The following is a 21,771-nucleotide window of genomic DNA, read 5'->3' on the forward strand; positions in this document are numbered from 1 at the left end:
GCCCGGCTGCTGCTCTCTACCTGCCGCTAGCGTTTCGCAGCACCCCGTCTCCTGTCTGTGTGGCAGCCTTTCACCTGAGGGGGAAATGGGGAACTCCGGGCCCACTCGCCTTTCCCTGGGCTCCACCGTCTTTACCAGGGGAGCCTCCCGCAGTGTGTGCAATTCAGGGCACGGGGGCGACCCAGACAGCCCCGCCACACCCACCTCTCAGGCTTCCGGCATGGCCCGCGCTGGGCCCAGCGTGCAGCTTGGTCTTGTGCGGTCCGCTCAGCTCTTCGGATGCGGGCACGTCCCCGTTGTTCCCCAGGCTCAGCTGATGTTCGCTACAGCTGCGTAGCTATTGTGGGGCAGGGGTGGGATCTCGGCCCCCCAACAGTGCGCCTGGGCCCTCTGCACACCTTCCTGCTCCTGCAGTTCTGTCTGGGCTGCACCACTTCGTGAAACCCAGCTCGCCGTTCTAATTGCGGGCCGCCATCTTGTTGCGACCGCGTCTCAATTGGATCGGAGTCCCCGGAGCGCTCCCCAGCTCAGTACGGGCACCCCTGGTGTCTCTAGGATCCCTGGCAGGTCGGGTCCCCGAAAGAGTGCTCCCGGGCACAGGCGGAGTCCGCGATATACAGGAGAATTTAACGGGTTGGCGCGGAGCTCACCGCTCGTGCGTCCGCCATCATCGGCTTCGTAGCCACGCCCCCTGATTTACATTGTTGTGCTTAGTTGCTCATGTCCACATCTAGCATGCTCAGTCATTATTAAAAAACCTCTTTTCTAGTATTGCTAAACATGCTGGGGTAGCTGTGCGCTTTACAAGTCTACAACATTTACATTTACATTTTATAAAGAATCCCTCTAACATCTGATGTTGCACTTTTCTTGTTTAAGAGGGTGATTGTGATTGCATTTCCAAAATAGTATGCTAATTCCACAGATATGATTAACTTTTAGCACATCCCAGACTTATGCTACCTCGTGACATTTACGCAGTGTCCTTTCAACGGGCAGTTGCCACCCTTGTTTAAGGACATTAACATTATGGTCCTCTTTACACCTTGCACTCTTTGAGTTCATCTAGCTGCAGTGACTGCCCATAAAAAAGAAAGAGAAAACATAGTATGTCACTCTTTAATCTACTGTAATGCACTATCTTCTAAAAGGTGTAAAAATAGTAATTCTACCATGCAAATCACCATCTATGTGAGAAATATACTTCTACTACTCACTAGACTGATGTGACTTCAGTTGGAACGAGTGCACAAGTATACAGAAGTAGTTTGTCGACAAATTCAGTTCTGAAACTAGGCTCATACTCGAAACAGTGTGATAGTATTATTTTTCTAGTGGACAACCTGTTTTACAGGTAGATGGGAGCAGATTGCAGTTGAGAACTGATGCCAAATATCTTACAAACGTCACCATTTCCCTTAAGTCATATATTGAATTACCCTCAATCTTTCCAAAACTCGGACAGCACTGGAGATGTCTATAGATAATAAATGCAAGAAAGAACTTGAATGCATTACCTTAACAGACAACTGCTGGTCAGCTTTTCTTATTATTTGGAATACACTAGAAAGGGAATGGGATTAGTCTGACACAGATTGTGAATCCTATTCAGCTGTGTAAAGTATTGGCTCCTAGGATTATAGGAATTTCTCTGCATGTGAGACCAAACGTACAATACTGCACATAAAAAAGTTGCATCTGCAACACAAGTTTCTGATATGCCTTTGGTTGTGTATCCATACATTGCCTAAACATTATTTTCTGGATACCCATGCAAGATGAGCAGATTAGGGCAGTAAGAAAAACGTTTGCTATGTTAACTGTGGGTTAGCACTTGGAAGAGGGTAATCTGCTTCACAAATGATGCACAGAGCCATATTGTAGACTAGTTTGCCAGGAAAAGAAAGAAGTTGGTTAACTACAGTAATAGTTTTGCAACTTAAACAAGTTCTTGGTTCACGAGCCTCCAACCTTGCAAGTTCTCGAACCTCCTCTCTGTAGCAAACCAGGTCCCTTTAGCATGTCTTTACTGTTCATGAATATTCTTACCCTTTATACCATGTCAGGACAAAGGTGAGGGACATTGTGGTGGTTGTTTTAGCCATTTACTGGTGCTTGTTGTCAAGGCCCATCATTTTGAATTTCTAAATAAAAATGTTATTTTAAGAACATTTACACTATGTGAATATACACAGTATGTGAATCTGGAATTCAGTTAATCTCCCAAACTATAGAGGTAAGTGATTTTGTTACCCTATATCTCTTGGATAACTGAGATGCACGGGCCTTGTTCACATCACAGGCTGAAATCCTATTTTTTTAAAGGAATAATGCGTCCAATATTTTATCATTTTGTTACAGAAATGTTATTTTGTAATAATGTTGGACTCTTTCTTGTCTCCTGTAGTATCTATTTTTAGTAATGTTCAATAATGTTCATTAAGACTGCTTTTTAGACACAATGTCATGTTTTGTGAGGTTTTAACATTTCGATGGTGTGATGATTAAGGTAAATATGTACATATGCATATATTCTTAAGACCTCTGTAGATAAAATGTGATAAGAGCTTGAAAAAACACGTTGATCCTTTGAAAAGTACTCTACCAGTTTAGAGCTCTGGATTCACATAGGGACCCATTGTGGGATGCTCTCCCTTTTTCTCTCACAACACAAAGCTGGCCTGGCCAAGAAAAAAGCAGTTGAAGACAGATCTTTTCTGATGAGGATTTCTCATTATTTGTTACTGCCCGCTCCAAATTTCTATACACTGGTTGGTGCAGTGGAATCTCTGGAGTATATGGGTACCAGTAACACCCTACAAAAGTCAGTATAACAAACGTGCCTGCTCAAAATAAGGTTCACAGTTTAATTTACCAAGGAATTGCGCTCTTATGAAATCATTTAAAATTTCAATTACATGATTAAACTAACGTCTTTCTGTGAGCATTAACTACATATTAGCCTATTCTCGAATTTTCTAGCTGTCTTCTGTTTTGGACAGCAATTGTTCTTCTTGGGTGAGTCAGGCCAATCTCCATAAGATTTTCTTTTTTTCCCCAGTGGAAAGCTTCGCATTAACATTGAGGCACGTCCTTGTTCTGAACCCTAGGGCCTTTGAATTAAACTGATTCCACCCTTTTTAAACTTTTAATTCCATTATACACTGGTGGGAGAGCATTGAAGACTTGCCAGGAGTTATGTTAAAGGGGCTGGTCAGTGTGTTCGGAATGTGTTCTTGCAGTGCTTAATAGTATCCTAGCATTCCCTGTTTCAGCATTGTCCTTTATAGCTGTCCTTAGAAGCATACAAAATGTCTGCAATTTAGAGATCCTAAACCCAGACTATCCAGAAAATGGCAGGGCTTGGTAGTCCTAAGGAATCTTAATAGCGCTAACCCTCCAGTCTGTGGATCGTGTAGTTTTGTGAATTTCTACAAGCGCATGGTGGTGCCTATATAGCAGCATAATGTATAAGGTGATCTTGAATGCCTCTTCTCTTTTAGTACCCAGATGAAAAAGGTTATGCTGACAGTGTTCAAGCACAATCACGGTGCCTACCAGTTCTTCAGAGAAGCTTTGCAGTAAGTTCCATTTTGCTCCCCTCATTATGTAATTTTGTTAACCTATCATGTTGCAAGAGAAAAAAATTCTAGCACCGTTGGGGGCCACATACACATTTAAAAGCATGATGTCACCCACTCCAGGGTGGTTTTGTTCTGCATTTTCTGTACCATTTGGTTCATTGACAGTTGGTAAAACATTTATCTTGATGTATTCACATGCTTTTCCCAAAGTTCCTGGGCCTTGCATGCAGAGTGGCTGTGATCTCCTCTTCTTTTTTTTAATTTTTTTTAACCTTTTGCACTCACTTGCAATTTTGTTTCCTGCCCTGGCTTTAAGGTTAACTTTTGCTTCTCCACCCACTTTCCTGTAGGTTTGAGATAGATGAGAGTTCGCCTAGCATGACTGGCTGCTGTGGAGACGAGTGCACGTATGAAATCCTTAGCCGGAGGACGAAGTACGGAGAGGGCCAGCATTCACATGGGGGCAGTCACTGTGGGGGCTGCTGCCACTGATGCCGAGTGCCCTATGCCTTTGTAATATGTATATTTACGCCTCTGTACCCTCAACCAATAGAGACTGGACAGTATAGCCGTGGTAAAGACTTGGCCCACAACAGGATTGGCAAGACCCACAAGGTTGTAATGGCTTAAAGACATTGTTCTCTTGAAGGGCAAGTTCTCCCTCGGTACTCCCTTTTTGCATATCTTTTATTGAACTTCTGGTCCTCTTCCCCCAACAAATTTCACAGAAAGGACCCTCATCCAACACCCATTCTCCTGACTTACAGAAACCTGCCTTCAAACCACACTTTTTTTTTCAAGAAAAGATTGCAGAGATACTGCAATGCGGAGTGAGGTGCTTGATCATTCCAGCGGACGTTCCTTTTCTCTACACTGTCAAACTACCCCTGTGTACTGACTTTTACCAAACTGTATGTTTTCTTTAGTGTACTTCTCCTCCAATTTCATTCCATTGTGCCACTGATTTCACCCACCTGGCAACACATTCTCTGAAAACTTTTGCAGCTAATTGCAGAAAAAATTGCATTCCGCCTTAGCATTCCTTCTCCCAGTATGGAGAGTTACGGATTCTAAGGCTATAAGCTGAAATATTAACATACACCACAGTACCTCTCTAGCGAAAATCTCCCTTTTGTGCTCAGTGCCCTGCTCTCTTACTCCTTTCAGCCCATCAGGGTTCACTGCCAAAAATTTTCCATTTCCACCACCCTAAGTGTCTGTGTGGTTATTTTGAAATGTCAGATTTTACAGTAATGATTGTGTTTTTCTATAAAAAATCTTTTTACTCAATGCATTTGTCAGATGATTTAATGATGCAGGTGCTAGCCCAAAAATGCATTTTTTTCCCTTCCATGTTTGTCCAAAGTGTGCTTATCTCGTACTTGCTTGCTTTTGTTTTTTTACAGTGGATTGGGGATGTATTTATTCATTGTCAATTATGAATGTTACTTGAGGGTGCTACTGTTGACTCCTGTAGCTCTTGGTGTAATGCTGACCTCCGCCAAATAGAGTAATAGTCCAGGCTGGGCTCAGGTGCTATGTTCCTATTTTCCATAGACTTCAGGTTGCTGAATGAGGGGACTTGAAGCTCTCTTCTGATTAATTCAAAAGCGTGAGTTGATGATCTACCTGAGAGGTAAGATGTTCTGTCTAGGCAGACCAGTAACCTAAACAGAAGAAATGGTGGACTGTATCAAATATGCTAGACCAAGTCCAGAATAAGGCCGCAATTCAAATGTTGTCACTTGTCATCTTGAGTATGTCCTAGATGGAAATCCTGGCAGATTTGACTTCTCTCCCATGGCAAAAGCCATTTTGATTGTTTGGAGAGTAGGTTGTTTTTATTTCCGAAGTTGAAGAGCTGAGTGAAGGTAATGCTTTCATTCATTTTTCCTAGGAATGACTGATTCGATATTGGGTGCTAGCTAGCTGGCTGGATCAAAGTGGTTCTTGCTGATTGGCTTAATGCAGGATTTTTGAGGTCATTGGAAAAAGGTGACCGAAATTAAAGAAATGTTTATGGTTCTTGCCATGATGGTAGCATTCACAGTGAGTATGATGTCATTGTAAGTTTGAGATGGATGAGTGTCTGATTGAGTTGAAGCTAGGCCACTGATCTTTGAGCAGGTTCATGAACGGATTGGTGGAGAACTGCTTGAAAGTGGCTAGAATCTGTTGTCTGCGAGCACACAGTGTTCTTTGAAGTCTGAGAATGTCTTGCTGAGTGACTGACTTCTGAGGTAGCGTTCCAAGGTCTTGGCTTTTCATGAAAAAAAAATGTAGTTTAACCATCACCAATTGTTTATCCGCTCCTATACAACTCCATTTACATGGCAATTACATGATCCGCCTGTGCAGTCTTCCTCTTGTGCATCTTCTGAGCAGGTAAGCAACAGCTGTGCTCAAATGTCCTTGGACGGGAACCCGGTTCACCTCTTTCTCATACTATTCTTCATGTTCATTAGATTTAGCTTGGGCAAGCAGTCCTTAGCCTGACTTTTTCCCCTCTAACGCTGCTATCTTAATGTAATTAAGATTTTTTTTTTTTTTTTTTTTTTTTTTTTGAAAAAGTTTTATTAAGCAATAATTCGGTTACAAGTACGGGCCTACAACCACTCGGGCCGGCCGCTAGGTACAGAAGGAAATCTACACATATCAAAGCTACAATCAGTTCCCAGGGCACTGCCCTGCAGTGGCTCCAGATAGTTCTCGAGGAACAGGAAGCGTAAGTCCAACAATCACAAAAACAAAAAAACAAACAATACACAACATAAGGCGAGTTATGAGGGAAACCAGTGCGGGTCAGGCTCCCCCCGGGAAACTCCAGTCAGGACAATTGAGCAAACCGCTAAAGAAAGGAGTACCGGGAGGCCGGGGACGGAGGGGGGGGGGGGGGGAGGGGGTCAAGGAAGATGAACGTCCATATGTAGTTGTTCCAAAAGGCGCCAGGAGCCATCAAGGGTCAGGGGGACATGGCGATATCAGTATCTACCAGGGGGGGCGTACAGATGCCTCCGCGATACGCGTTCCATTGCCCCCAAATTCTACCCCATGCCCCCGGCTTGCCACGGGCCACATACACAGTCTTCTCCCTAAACATACACCAGTCCATATTCTCCTTCCATACTGACACGGTGGGCGGCCGTTGAGCGCCCCAAAGTTGCGCTATGTCCCTCTTGGCAATCATGTTCCCTAGGGCCGCCCACCGAGTCTGAGCCGCGCTGTAGTCATTGGGCTCCCACACATTCAGGACACAGCGACGCACCTCCGGCAGCAGCACAACCCCGGTGACCTGTCCCATAACCGTGTGGACCCGGCGCCAGTAGTCCGCCACCTCGCGGCACTCCCAAAGGATATGAAGAAAGGTGGCGCTGAGCCCACAGCCTCGCTTACAGAGCCCGTCGCCGGAAAATCCCATCGAGACCAAGCGCGGACCCGTCACATACACCCGGTGGAGAATCTTGAGCTGTACCAACCGAAGACGAGCCGGAATGGCAACCTCCTTGGGGGACGACAGTGCAGACTGCCAATCTTCGTCGTCCAATTCCACCCCGTCCCCAGTCCAAGCCTCCCGAAGGCGAACAAGAAGGTCCGCCCGGTGATTGATTAATTTTTTATAAATTAAAGAAATAGTACTATCAGGGACATGTCCATCAAGTATGCGGTCCTCGAGGGGCGATGAAACAGGGATCTTGGTCCCCTCCCCGAAGACCGAGAGCAGGGCGTGCCGAACCTGGGCGTAGCGGAAGAACTCCCTGTCGGTCAGCTCGTATTCGGCCTGGAGCACCGCGAAAGTCTTTACCGCGCCCTTGTGCCACAGGTCTCCCACTTTGCTGATACCAATCGTGTCCCACTGGTCAAACCCCTTCGTGGTCCACAAGCTTCCCAGGCGGTCGGAAGCAAACAAGGGAGTAGCACATGTTAATCGCTCACTCCAGCCCATGGCCGCAGTGGCAGCCCTCCAGGTCCGCACCGCAATCTTAGTAGGACCCGTAAGGGTCCGGCCAGCCAGGCGGGAATAAAGTGCCCTGTTGTAGTTCCCGCCGGGAAGCAGGAACTTGTCCATCTCATACGCCGGATTCAAGCCGGGCGCATACGTGGCGTGGTTAATGGCAGATAGCTGCGAGGCCCAATAGTACCTGCGAATGTCAGGAAGCGCGATGCCCCCGTCATACCAGGGGAGAGTGAGCTTGGCAAGAGCAATACGCGCCCGCCCGTCCCACACCAGTCTCCTCTGCAGGCTCTCCACCTCCCGAAAGTAGGCCACTGGGATAACATCGAAGGAGTTCTGGAGTGCATAGAGGAACCTGGGAAGGGACATCATTTTAAACAGCGCGGCCCGACCCAGCGGGGACAGGGGGAGCCTGCACCACCGGGCCGTGTCCTCCCGCAGCCGCCGAAGTGGACGCAGGAGATTCTGCTCATAGCGAGCCACCGGGTCCAGCGAAACGTATATCCCCAGGTACTTAAAGCCGCTCAGAGATATCTGAATCGGGAGCCGAGGCGGCAGGAGAGGAGGACCACCAGAGATGGGATAAACGCAGGATTTAGACCAATTGATCGTGAGACCCGAATTGTTCCCAAAGGAGGTCAGAACGTCAAAAAGGACGTTGAGTGACTGCCGCGGTGAGGTGAGATACAGGAGAATGTCGTCCGCATACAGCGAGACCCGATCTTCGAAGCCCGGGCCCCACCGGATCCCTCTAAGCGAGGGCTCCCAACGGAGCCAGGCAGCGAGTGGCTCCAGGGCGAGAGCAAAAAGCAACGGGGACAACGGGCACTCGTGCCCCTGCCGAGGGCAAAGGGCCGAGAGACCCGCCCATTCACCACCACTTGAGCCATGGGTCCCGTGTAAAGGAGCCTCACCCAGCCAATAAATCCCTCTCCAAAGCCGAATTTATCCAAGACGGCCCAGAGGAAGGGCCACTCAATAGTATCAAAGGCCATCGTGGCATCCAAAGAAACCAGCACGGCCGGTTCGGAGAGGAACTCCGCCCTGGCAAGGGCACCGTGAAGACGCCGCAAGTTAAGAGCGGTGTTGCGGTGCGGGATAAAGCCGCATTGGTCCGGATGAATAAGGTCGCACACGACACTCAACAATCGATTGGCCAGGACTTTCGCCAGGATTTTGGGCTCCGCATTGAGCAGTGAAATGGGCCGGTAAGAAGTACAGCGGTCTCGCGGCTTGCCCTCCTTGGGGATAACGACTATAGTGGCCAAGCGCTGGTCGGCCGGAAGGGAACCCGCCGCGAGAGAGTCGCGGAACATGCGGCTGAGGAAGGGCGCAAGATTATCAGGACGCAATTTGTATAGTTCAATGGGCAGACCGTTAGGACCCATAGCCTTGCCCGAGCGAAGGGAACGGATCGCGGTCGCTATTTCATCCGACGACAAGGGAGCGTCCAGCCGCTCCCGGTCCTCAACGGACAGGCCGGGCAGAGCAATATCTCTCAGTAGGAGGCGAGAGTCCTCCTCATCCCTGTCAGTCACCGGGGAGTACACCGCCCGGAGGTGGTCAGCGAAACATTCCACAATCTCATCCGGCTCAGTCACACACACACCGTCAGCAGCACGCAACTCGGGGACCACACGATTCACTCTCTCCTTTTTGTCCAGCCACGCGATCAACTTTCCCGCCTTGTCCCCCGCGTCATACAATCGGCCCTGCTGCTCCCTATACATAGTTTTGGCCGCGTCAGTGACCATGGACCTATATTCGAACTGTTTCAGGCTAAGGGCATGTAGCCCGTCCGGAGTAACATTCGCCTCCAGGGCCGACTCCAACCCCGAGATGTCAGTCTCCAGCTTCACCACCGCCTCGCTCCTAACCTTCTTGGCCACCACTATCTGGGCGAGGGCGTGTCCGCGTATCACAGTTTTAAAGGCTTCCCAAAGGGACAACGCAGACGACACTGACCCCTCGTTTTCACTGAAGTATTGGTCCATGGCCCTAACCAGGCTGTCACGAGTCGCAGGGTCCCGCAGGTACCAAGGGTTAATAGGAGCTACCCGCCCTGCAGACCGCGACCCGGTGTCAAAGAGAAGCCACAGCGGAGAATGGTCGGAGATACCACGCGCCAAGTGTCTGACCTCTCGAATCCGACCAGTCTGCGCCGCGGGCATAAGGAAGTAGTCCAGCCTAGAGAGACTCCCATGCGCCCCCGAATGAAAGGTAAACTGACACTGGGTCAGATGCATTAGTCTCCAACTATCCACCAAGCCGAAGGTCTCCAACATCCCACCCAGCCATGACTGGGCAGCGGGGAGGGTCCTCGGTGGGTGACGATCCAGTTCACCCGAAACCACAGAGTTAAAGTCCCCGCCCATGAGCAGGAGGCCGTCCGGAAGGTCAAGCAGCATTCGACCCAAGTCAGTAAAGGTGGAGTTCTGGAGACCCGGGGGAACGTAGACTGAAACCAGGGTAAGGGGCTGCCCCTCCCACCTCCCAATCAAACACACATAGCGCCCTCTGTCATCCGAGACTATCCTCGTGATCTCCACCGGAAGGGAGGTTCGCAGGAGAATGCCCACCCCCCTGGAGCCCGTTGTGAAACCAGAATGAGCTACGAGGCGGTATCCCCCCCTGTTCATCGCATGGCAGACATTGCCGACCAAGTGCGTCTCCTGGAGAAACACCACATCAGGAGTCACACGACGCAAATATTGCAGTACAACACCCCGCTTAATACGATCCCCCAACCCATTGACGTTCCACGACATAAGCCTCAACCCGTCTCCCCCCATCCCCTCCAATAGATCAAGAGGCCCCCAGCCCGCAGCACGGTTCCCAAATATGGACAAAAATCAATACCTCGCCCTGTAAACAAAAAACACACAACAAAACAACCCCCCTTCCCCCCCAACCCCCCCCCCCCAAGTCCAACTCCCCCCACCCTGCACCCCTGCGGGCCAATGACCCCCCCCAACTTGCAGTGTGCCTGTCGCCCCCCTAACCCCATTCTACAAAAAGACCCCGGAGGAGGAAAGGGACCCGAACCCGCCCGCGCCCCTCACGGGTCCTGGTAAGACACAGTATGCAAAAGAAGTAAGACCCAACTGCACAGTGCAAAACCGCAAAAGCAAGGACCAAATGTCAGTCTAAGGGGACCCGTCACCTGCGGTGCCCCCAGAGGGCCCGGGCCGGCCACCCCCGTCCGGCAGCGAGTCCAGCCAGTCACTTGCGGCCACAGGAGAGTCAAAAAAGGCTGTCCGCTCTCCATGCTCCACTCGGAGTTTCGCCGGGTAGATCATCGAATACTTCAGGCCCCGCTCGCGGAGACGGCGCTTCACCCCTTGGAATCCCATCCGCTGTTTCTGGACCAGTTGCGTGAAGTCCGGATAAAAATTGATGGTCGAGTTCTCGTAGCGGACCGGGCCACGGGTCCGTGAAGCCTGCAGAATAGCGTCGCGGTCCCTGTAGTGGAACAGTTTAGCCACGATAGGCCTCGGGGGGGCCCCCGGCCGCGGCCGGCCGCCCGGGACTCGATGGGCCCGCTCCACGGCGAAGAATTTACTTAGGCCAGCCGGGGACAGCTGTTGCAGGATAAGTTCCTCGACCACGAGGTCCACCGGGCGGCCGTCTGAGGACTCCGGTACACCAATGATGCGGATGTTGTTGCGTCGGGCCCGTCCCTCGAAGTCCTCAAGCCGCCGGGCCATATGGTCGTTGACCACTCTAATGTCCCCAAGCGCGGCCCGCAGATCCGACACCTCCGCACCCAGGGTGGAGGTCCGTGTATCAAGGGCCTGGACCTTCTCGTTGGTTTTGGAGAGGTCGGCCCGAATCAGGGTGACATCGATTGCGACAGTGTCGATCTTACGGGCCAGGGCCTCATATTGCGTCGCGATGGTTTCCCTGATGCCCTCGATGGCGCCCATAATGTCCTGCAGGGAAAGTTCCGCAGAGACGGTCGTGCCTCCCCCCGCAGCATCCGGGGAGAGGCCAGTAGCGCCAGGGGGCCCCCTGCCCTGGGTGTAGCGGTCCATGTTGTTGCTCTGGACCGCTCCCCCGCGCAGAGAAGCCTTGGTCTTGCGCCCCTCCGGACCCCCTTTGCCCGCCATGCGAGCGCAGTCTCTCAATGGGACCTCCGATCAAAAGGTGTGCGGGCGCCAGCCAAAGGACCACAAACTGCCGATGTGGGGGTCGGAGGCGTCAGGCCCACCAGTAGCAGATGGAAGCAAGCCTCGGGCAGAGGCCCAGGAGGCACCTCGCCACCTTGAGCACGCACGCCAGCCGATCTCCTGAAGGCCAAAATCGAAACCGAAAGCGCTGACTCGGCAACTGGCACCGCGCTGAGGCCGCTGTTGTTCAATTGCAGCCCGGCCCCACGGGTCACCTTCACCCCGGCCACCTCCGCCGGGTGGGTCCCAAAAGTTCCGACGACGACAACTCAGGATTCCCAGGTCCAATTAGAGTTTTAAAAAGAGATATATGATCAGCTGGTCTTCATCTCCCAGATTCCATAAACCAAAGCAGGATAATCTCAGGATATAGTCCGAGGAGCAGAAAGGGTCCGGGGAGCCCTGTGCTCACGCGACCATCTTAGATGCGCGCTAGGCTCCTCCCTCTGTAATTAAGATTTTGTTGTCCTACCTACTATTAGTATTATCTAGTCTCTCCATAATACAGAGCCAACAATTTCAGATGTGAAGGCTACATGGTTCTAAAAAAAAAAAAAAAAAGCCTTATGGTGGTTCAGATTAAATCTGCTTTCTCTGCACTCAAAGTAACCCATCTTCAGATGCGTGCTTGGGCACATACATAGTTTGTAATCCCTTGTGATATATTTAGTACACCTAAATCCATGGATTCTCTGTTAGGAGACACATTTGCAGCCGCATCCCATCTAGTCCTACTTGTATAGTAATCTATCAAGTGGGAACCCATCACTGTTTTATCAAAGGTGGAATTGAGTCTCTCCTCGCGTTTTGCAATGGCCATATTGAGCTATAGTTTCAAGTGAAACAAGATTAATCCGGAATTAGAATAGCACCTCTAACATAGGTAAGTACATTTGAGGGTCTGAAACTGAGACGCTCTGCTTTTTTCTGTTTCACCATTGTTGAATTCCAACTAACCCCAATGTGACTGCCAGACCCCACCAACTTGTATGTTTATCTGTTGGTGGAAGATTGCACTTGAGAGTGATATGGGAAAACTGTTAAACATATGCAGGAAGCTAGGTAATACAGCCATTTTCAGTAGGGACAATCTGCAGATGGCCGAGAACAGGAGTTAAATCCACTTCGAAGTAACTTCTTACAAGTCCTCATTGCTGGCTCATAATTATATATTTTAACGAGAACTTTGATTAGCTGACATTAATTTCTCTATCTGGTTGCATTATACTGGAATCTATGTGTCTATCTTGTACCCCCAAACAGATACAAGAGTTCAGACTTACTCCATTTGATCTGGGCTGTATTCAAGACAATTCACTGAAATACCATCTATGACTGAAGGTACACCCTTGGGTCCCTTATGAATAATGGTGTTGTCTGCATACATATGTGATAGTGCTTGGTGACCTTTAAATATGTTTTACCACACAAAATACAGCATAAAGGCCAAGAGTTTGATGGATAGGGCAAACAGTAATCGGAACAAAGAACATCCTGGTCTTGCCCTCCTGCTCATTACACATGGGTCTTCTAAACAAAAACACGAGTATCCTTGCTACAGAATTAGCAAGAAAAAAATAATCTTCTCCCAACTTAATCACGTCATTTGACAGAATTAAAGGCCTTCTCTGCATCAAGCTGACCAGTGCTGCTTCCAGTTCAGTGTTCACCTGATACAGAATAGTATAAACTCTTGTATGGTTGGTTGCTGCTAGGAAGGAACCCCCCACTTGATCCAGAAATATTTAAAGGAGCAGTTGTTTCACAATAACCATAGTCAGAATTTTATACTCCCAGTTTGAGAGATGGGAGCCTGCAAGTGTCACAACTAATGTGCACCTCGGTTTGAATCGGGCAACCTACAGTTATCCAGTAATGGGGTATCTTTCTTAAATTCACATGCAAGAAGCATACCCTGTCGTCGAAGTAGGAGTCCCATGGTATCATAATCAAGCAGTAATTTTAAACAAGCATTGGCATAGCCAATAGGTTTCGCCTTTGGGACCTTATAAGTGTTTAGCCATGCAACTCTTGTTGATGTTGCACCAAGGATATCGTACTGGATAACTAAACACTTATGAGGTCCCAAAGGGGAGACCTATTGGCTATGCCAATGCTTGTTTTTCTTTTTAAAAGGACAAGCAGTGCTATCAGGCTCCGGCTGCCACTTAGTCCACTGCATTCCACGTAGACGCTGCAGCCGTCTTTGAGAGAGGTAGAGAGAGCGAGGTAGAGGCATGCGCGCTGCATCGGCGAGACCTAAAAACCTATCATACGCTATAATGGCAGTTGGCCATAAGGTTACTAGACTATGGCCTTTTAAAAAAAAAAATTATTTAAAGGACCAAACTTCAATTATAATCAATCATCTGCTAGCACACTCTAGAACCTTCCCAGTAGATGTTCACCGCACATCGTGTGTGAAGGGATTCTTCCTGAGCTCTGCTCAGTAGTCTCATTTAAAAAGCATTATTCAACTTTGATATTTCCAATATGTCTGATAGTAATGGCCTTTTCTGTCCCTGCAAAACATGTGGGAAGAAGAGAGTTCATTTGGATGATCTGCATAAGAACTGCCTCAATCCCAAGCATGAGCTAAGGGAGTGCACTTTCTCATCAAAAACTTTGAGGGACAGGGAAGGGAGGGCTACTCTTATGGCTTCAGAAGGCCAAGACTCAGGAAACATCTTCTGAGGAGGACAGTGATCCCTCTGCCAGTTCTCACAAGAGGGCTAGATCTCTTGAAGGAGCTTCAGAGAAGTCCAGAAAATCTATCAAGACTTTCTATCTACCTCAAAGCTCCAAGAAAAATGAGAAAGAAAAAACATTTCCTCTCGGAGACCTTTTTATCTGGTCTGTCGACACCTACCAGACAGCCCTCATCCCTCCTCTACCAACCCAATAAATCCGCTTCAAAATCCCCGTCAATAATGACCTCCGTCGACACCAAGATCATAGACAACCACCACTACCATCTCGTTGACTGCAAAAGACGACAACAGCAGCCATCGACACACCCATCTCGTCGATTAAGATCCAAACAGCCACAAAGTTCCTGTCGACTATGATCCCATCGATTCACTGCCGTCGATGATGGCCCCATCTGTGACGATCCAGTTGACAATATCTCCATAGACGGTGGTCCCGTTGACTGTCGACCATAGTAATTCCTTCAACGACTGCACCATTGACTCCTCCGTCAATGATGATAGAAATCTCCCAGGATATCCAGGACCTCTCGCTTTACCCTGAGATTACTTCATCCAGCAAGGTCTTCACCTGCCTCCTACCCGCCTTCTGGACATTGCGAAGTCAGATGATGACTGTTGCCTCTTTGGCGCAGCTCACAGTCATTCTGAGCTGAATGTGAAATGTCAGGAGGAAGATGGAGTATGAGGACGAAGGACCATATTTTCAACTGTATTCTCCTCCACCTGCAAGGTATTATGAGCCACAAGGATACTATTCTGACCCTCAACCTAAGCGGAACACTTCACATCTTCCTGTTTCCTTGGTTCAGTATCTACAGGCCATGCTCTGACTGTCTGAGGCGCTTTCCACAGCCCCCTGAAGAGCAACCTGCTGGATCACCGCAGCCACCACCTACTACCCCTCTGGTTCCTCCGCGTCTTCCTCTGCCAGCTGCACCTAGGATTACACCTGCATCCCATGTTGCAGTACTGCCCAGAGAGTATCCTTTGTCCTCGGAGGAGGAGGAGAGAGAAGAGGGTTGAAATTTCAGAAGGTAAGCCATCTCTAGATGAATAGGACGACTATGATTCCAACTCCGTCCCCACCTCTTTTTTCATAACCTCATGGATAGAGCCACAAGCAGATTTCACCTTCCAATCTCGGTGAAGCAGTCTGACTGCTTCCTCTACGATTTCAAAGAGCAGGCCAGAATATCGGTATGCTCTATACCGATAGTGGACATTTGGCAGTAAAGATCATGAAAAACCCAGACACTGTACCAGCTGTCCTTCCACACATAGACAAGAAGCACAGAGCTCCTGAGAACTCCCTTTCATGCTGGACAGGACACCCCAAGCCTGATTCTGTGATCTCACAGGTGGCGTAACAGCGGTTGAAAAAACAGTCCACTCCAATTTTTGCACCTGACATGGAGGTACGCCGTCTAGATAACAACGGAAAAAGATTATCGACCATGTCTGCAATCATGGTTTGGGCGGCCAACTCCCTCACCATTCTAGGCCACTGACTGCCAGATGTGGTCTGATATCAGGGATATCATTGATCTCATTCCTGAGGGCAAACTGCCGGAAGCCAGGAAAATCTTGGAGGGTGAGATGACATTGTCTGAAATCATAGACTGCGCCATGGACATCGCCTCTACCAGGCTTCCGTCAGCTAGCTGGTGCAGCTGTCTTAGGACACCAGGGGTGACTAAAGGTGACCTCATTTTGACATGAGGTCCAGTCCAAAATACTGGACATGGCTTACGACGGTGAGACACTATTTGGCAAGCACATGGGCAGTGCTCTCCTTGCATTATGACAGACACCAATACTGCAAAATCTCTAGGCACTCCAATACCACAAGGCACCTTTTCAGACGGGTACAGGCTGTCGTTTCTCCTTATAGGGGTGGATACCAGCATGCACATCAATACCAGCTACAGTGCAGAGCAGGATACCAACAACAACCCTATCGGCAATCCTCTATAGCTGGCTTCTTCATTCAAGGGCCACCTCCTGAGAGCCATGACACCAGTTGCAAACGGTGACCGTCTCCTGCTACCAGCTACAACATCTTCTCATCCCATTGGTGTAAAAAATATCCCATTACCTCCCTTATTGGCAAGCCATCACCTCGGACAGATGGGTATTGGACCTGGTCACCTATGGCCATACCCTGGAGTTTACAGAAAGACCACCAACTACTCCGCCAAAGGGAGCCCCTCCCCCTTGTTTCACTTACTGCGGAAAGAAGCTCTCCTAATGCTCTCAAAAGGGGTGATAGAGAAGGTCCCAAATTTGCAGAGGGGGAAAAGTGTTCTATTCCTGTTTATTTCCTCATCTGCTAGAAATCTGGAGTAGAGAGGAGACCGATCCAAGATCTCAGGCAACTCGACAAATTCCTCTGCAAGCAATCCTTCTGCATGGTAATTCTCTGCAACATTCTTCATCACCTCAACAGAGGAGACTTCCTGACTTCTATAGATCTGGAAGATGCTTACTTCCATATCCCCATCCATCCCAAACACTGCAAATATCTTCATTTCACAGTAGCTGGTACCCATTACCAAGTCAACGTCCTCCCCTTCGGTCTAAAGTCCGCACCTTGGATATTGACCAAATGAATGGCCCCAGTAGCAGCAGCACTCAGGAAGCAAGGTCATCAGATATTCCTATACCTAGGCGACTGGCTGTTAAAAGCCCCAACACCAGGGCAAGCTGTCAAAACTACAGAAAATTGGGTCTCGAGGTTTCGAAACCTGGGCCTCGCGATCAATTGGCAAAAAGTCCTCCACCACTCCTAGTCAAACATGACATTCCTGGCTGGCATGTTTGGCTCAAAGCATTGCAAAAAACAGTGCATTTCTGTGAGACTTTTCAAGTCACTCCCAGGCATAATCTCCTCTGCAATTAGCTTGATCCCCTTGGCACGCCTCAAGTTGAGACTGTTTGTTACAAGAGGAGTTCCAGTTCCAGTGGATACACTCGGAAGGGTCCCTCGAGGACTTGAACTCTCTCTCCTCTGATTTTACCCACGCTGGTCTCACATACCACATCTCTCATGGCCTCGCGTATCTTTCACCAGTGCTGGATTTTATCATCACTATGGACCTCCCTGGAGGGCTGTGGGGGTGGTGGGGGGGGAGGGGAGGGGGGGGGTCACATGCAAGACCTTTAAATCCAAGTCTCTCCCAACAGCTTGGAGCTCAAAGCCATTTTTCTCACCCTGCAAGCAAGCCTTCCTCCCAAGAATCGCAAACTTCTCCGACCAGCATGTATTATATCAACAAACTGGGAAGAACCCGATCTCTCGTGCTATCTCTGGAAGACCCAGAGCTTTGGGATTGGCTCACTGCTCACAGGATATCCTTAAAGGCGGAGCATCTGTTCGGAATTCACAACACACTTGCTGACGCCCTAAGCAGGACCATAGACAGCTGCCACAAGTGGGAACTCGACCAGCAGCAGCAGCTGAAAATGATATTTTTATTGTAGGGGAAATCAACACTACATCTCATTGCGACGGTAACCAATACGAAATGCTTGTTCTCTGGCAGTCGATTTCTTCTCCCAAGGTCGTGGGGCAATGCCCTTTTGATGCACTGGTCTGATTTTTGTATACGCTTTTCCTCCCCATCCTACGATTTCCGGCAGTCCTCATCAAGATGAAGGCGGAACACGCTCGCCTCCTGTTGATTGCTCCCAAGTGGCCCAGACAACACTTTTCAGCGCTTCTACCTCCTTTCAGAGACCAAGCTCATTCGCCTCCTACCAGCGCCATCCATCCTGACTCGAAACAAAGGTCATATATGTCATCCGGAGTCAGTATCTCTCCACTTGCACGCATGGTTCCTGAGTACAAGAACTTCGGAATCTGCGAATCACCAAGAATGTAGAGATGTTCTCTCCAAATCTAGAGTGGGAGGCACCAACAAGACTTCTAGGTGGAAGTGGAGGAGATTGTCAGTGGTGTCAGCAAAAAAACTTGCACCTGTTCCACGCATCTCCTGAGCAGATCTTACCTTCTCTCCCTGGCCAAGTCAGGCCTGATATATGCATCAGTAAAAGTTCACCTATCTGCAATCTCAAGGTACAGACGATCTTCACAGACCGTATCTCTCTGTTCCACAAGGCTCGAAGAACAATTCATTAAAGGACTTTTCAGAACTTTCCCTCTGGTGTGACCCCCCCCCCCTCCCCCGGAATGGCATCTAAATTTCATCCTTTCACAGCTGATGAAGCAGCCTATTGAGCCTAATCATTGGACTGAATTACAGTTTCTCACTTGGAAAGGGGCTCTTCTTGTGCTCACATCTACCAGAACGTCAGCGAGATACAGGCCTTTACTTTCAAGAACCCTTTCTTCGCTTCACGGATGAGTTTGTGCTGCCTAGAATGAACCTGAAGTTCATCCCTAAGGTTCCTTCTCAATTTCGCCAACAACGAGCCTGGCATTCTTTGGACATTTTTCCCTTGCCCAGCCACACTAGCTGAACAGGCTCTTCACACTGTGGTCATTAAACAATGCCTCAAATTATATTTGCAGAGAACTAAGAATGTTCGTGAAACTGACCAGTTATTAGTAGCCTATGGTCAAGGTTGTCGAGGCTCTGCTGTGACAAAACCAACCATCGCAAGATGGATCTCAGTGACCATTCACTTTTGCCATACCAAGGTGGGCAAACCTTTGGCGAAGAAAGCTAAAGCTCATTTGACTAGACCAGTCTCCACTTTGGCTGCTCTGTTCGCAGACATTTCACTGGAAAGGATTTGCTGTGCTGCCACGTGGAAGAGCACCCACACGTTCATGTAGCATTGCTGCCTGGAATCAACGCAGCATGGTGACGCAGCCGTGGGACAGGGGGTATTACGCCATCTATTCCAATACGTGGAGCCTCTTTAGGTAGAAGTGTTTTTACTTTATGTTCAAAGGTTAAATATTCTTTTTTTTTTTTTTTTTTTTTTTTTTTTTTTTTTTTAAACCGTTTATTTCAGAATCCAAAAGATATACAAAGATGGGCCTACAACCTTCAGGCCGGCCGCTAGCAAACAGTAAGAGCAGATAATACAATCAGTAAACACACGCTGCGGCGTGAGAGAGGTCACAGGAGTTGAAAAAAGCGTTGGCAGCCACACCGTCCGGATCCCAACATGACGGTTTCATTTTTATATAAGAAACAAAAAAAAAATCCACAAGGCAGCCAATAGTCAAAGCAGCAGCATGAGCTCCCCTGGGGAGGACCCTACCGATCCACAGGAATAGGGGGGGGGGGGATAGGTCGGGACGGAGACAAAGTGAACTCAATGCCCAGAACCAGGGAGACAAGCCGACGGGGCCAGTGACAGATCAGGCGTCAGCGGCGGGGTACAAATTCCGCCACGGTAGGTGTTCCAGGGGCCCCACACTTTCACCCATTTCCCAGGCTTACCTCTCGCAACATACACTACCTTTTCCCGAAACATACACCAATCCATGTTGTCCTTCCACGCCGAGACCGTTTGCAACCTCTGGGAACCCCACAATTGCGCAATATCGCGCTTGGCCACCATATATCCCAGAGTCACCCACCACGTCTGCGGCACTGAGTAGTCGGTCGGCTCCCACACATTTAGCAGACATCTCCTCGCCTCGGGAAGCAGCGTCACATGCGTGACCGCCTGCAACACCGCATGCACACCACGCCAGAATTGCGCCACCTCCGGGCATTCCCACAAAATATGGAGGAAGGTCCCTGAAGAACCATCCAGCTCCAATCCATCAGCCCCCCACGCCTCACGAAGGCTAGTCAGCAGTCCCGAGCGATCATTGATGATCTTTTTGTAGATTAATGAAATCGTGCCGTCCGGTACATGCCCATCTAGCACTCTATCTTCCAGGGGGGAGTACTCCGGGATGGAGGCAACATCCGGGAATACGGAGCACAGCGCGTGACGGACCTGTATATAGCGAAAGTACTCCCTGTCCTGCAACTGGAATTCCGTCTGCAGCACCCCGAACGTTTTGAATCCCCCCCTCGTCCAGAGATCGCCCACCTTGCTGATGCCTATCATGTCCCACTTCTCAAAACCCTTCGAGGTCCACAGGGAGCCCAGCCGCTCAGATGCATACAGTGGCGTCGCCCGAGTCAACCGATCCTTCCACCCCATCGCCAAGTTTGCCGCGTGCCACACCCGTACCGCGACCCGCGTAGGGCCCGTCAGACGTGCGTCAAGCGATCTAGAATAAAGCGCCCGATTATAGTCGCCACCCGGCAGTAGCAGTTTATCCATTTCAAAGGCCGGGTTAAGAGCGGGCCCATAAAGGCCGTGGTTTATCGCAGCCAGCTGGGAGGCCCAGTAATACCGTTTGATGTCTGGGAGGAAAGGTTAAATATTCTTAATGTTGATATGTGACTACTTCACCTTTCTCTCAATTTCGCTTAGTAAAAAAAATTAGTTAAATGGTAATCTCACTGTACATAATGAAGATGTTTGTATGTTTACATATGTAGATTAATGTTTTCTGTCTTTACCCTCTTTTAAGACATTACTTGCAAATGTATATTAATGTTACCCACCATCCACTAAGGGTACTTACATTTATCTTGCAACTACATGCTATTTGGATTCAAGCATGCAAATCTATGAATGATACACCAATACTGGATAAGAAAATAAGTTACTTACCTGGAATTGCAGTTTCCAGTGTTGGTATCTTTCATAGATTCAAATGCGACCCACCCTCTTCCCCGGAGAGGCTCCCCTAATGCCTTGGGTATTGCTCCAGCTTGTGCTGGAAAATCTGAGGGACTCAGCCACTCTTGGGAAGGTTCTAGAGGGTGCTAGCAGCTGATTGATTATAGTGAAATTTATTTGAAAGTTTGTCCTTTTTTTAAGGAACATAGATCGGTTAGTAAACCCATGGCCTACAGCCATAATAGCCTATGATACATTTTATTACTGCTTTATTATAATACCGGGAATGACTCGAGCATGTGAATTTATAAAAGATAGCAATACTGAATAACTGCAGTTACAGGTAAGTAACTTATTTTCTTTTCCACTGTTTCTTCTTTCATTAGTAGTAGTTGCAGGGCTAATATTTTTGTAAAGCTTGGGAGAATGTACTTAAGTTTTCTCAGCTTTACCTACTATATCACATATATTCCAAGTCCTTTCTTCCACTTACCTTCTGTCTAGTAGAGGGCCACCTGACTGAGTCAACTCCAGAGGAGAGTTCTTCTGTGCCAATTACAACATTCTTTAATACATAGCGGATACCATGTTGTTGATGTCCCTCCCTTGTAGCAATTATACATTTCTTGTTAATTATGCCTGGGTGGGATATGTGACCTCTTGTAGATTCAAGCAACCATGCTGTGTCCTGCCCA

The 21,771-nt window shown here is 48.7% G+C and overlaps 1 protein-coding gene across 1 annotated transcript in view; it reads left to right on the plus strand.

Moving 5' to 3' along the window:
* The window catches only part of NAA40 (N-alpha-acetyltransferase 40, NatD catalytic subunit), a 43,503-nt gene extending 38,629 nt beyond the window's left edge, over positions 1–4,874 (plus strand). The window contains exons 7-8 of the mRNA XM_085626016.1: positions 3,504–3,581; positions 3,935–4,874. Coding sequence (XP_085482142.1) covers positions 3,504–3,581; positions 3,935–4,076 — 220 coding nt within the window. The 3' untranslated portion in view covers positions 4,077–4,874. The remainder of the gene's footprint in view (positions 1–3,503; positions 3,582–3,934) is intronic.
* Positions 4,875–21,771: the final 16,897 nt, after the last annotated feature.

Source organism: Triturus cristatus, chromosome 9, assembly GCF_964204655.1.
Source record: "Triturus cristatus chromosome 9, aTriCri1.1, whole genome shotgun sequence".
NCBI lineage: Eukaryota > Metazoa > Chordata > Amphibia > Caudata > Salamandridae > Triturus > Triturus cristatus.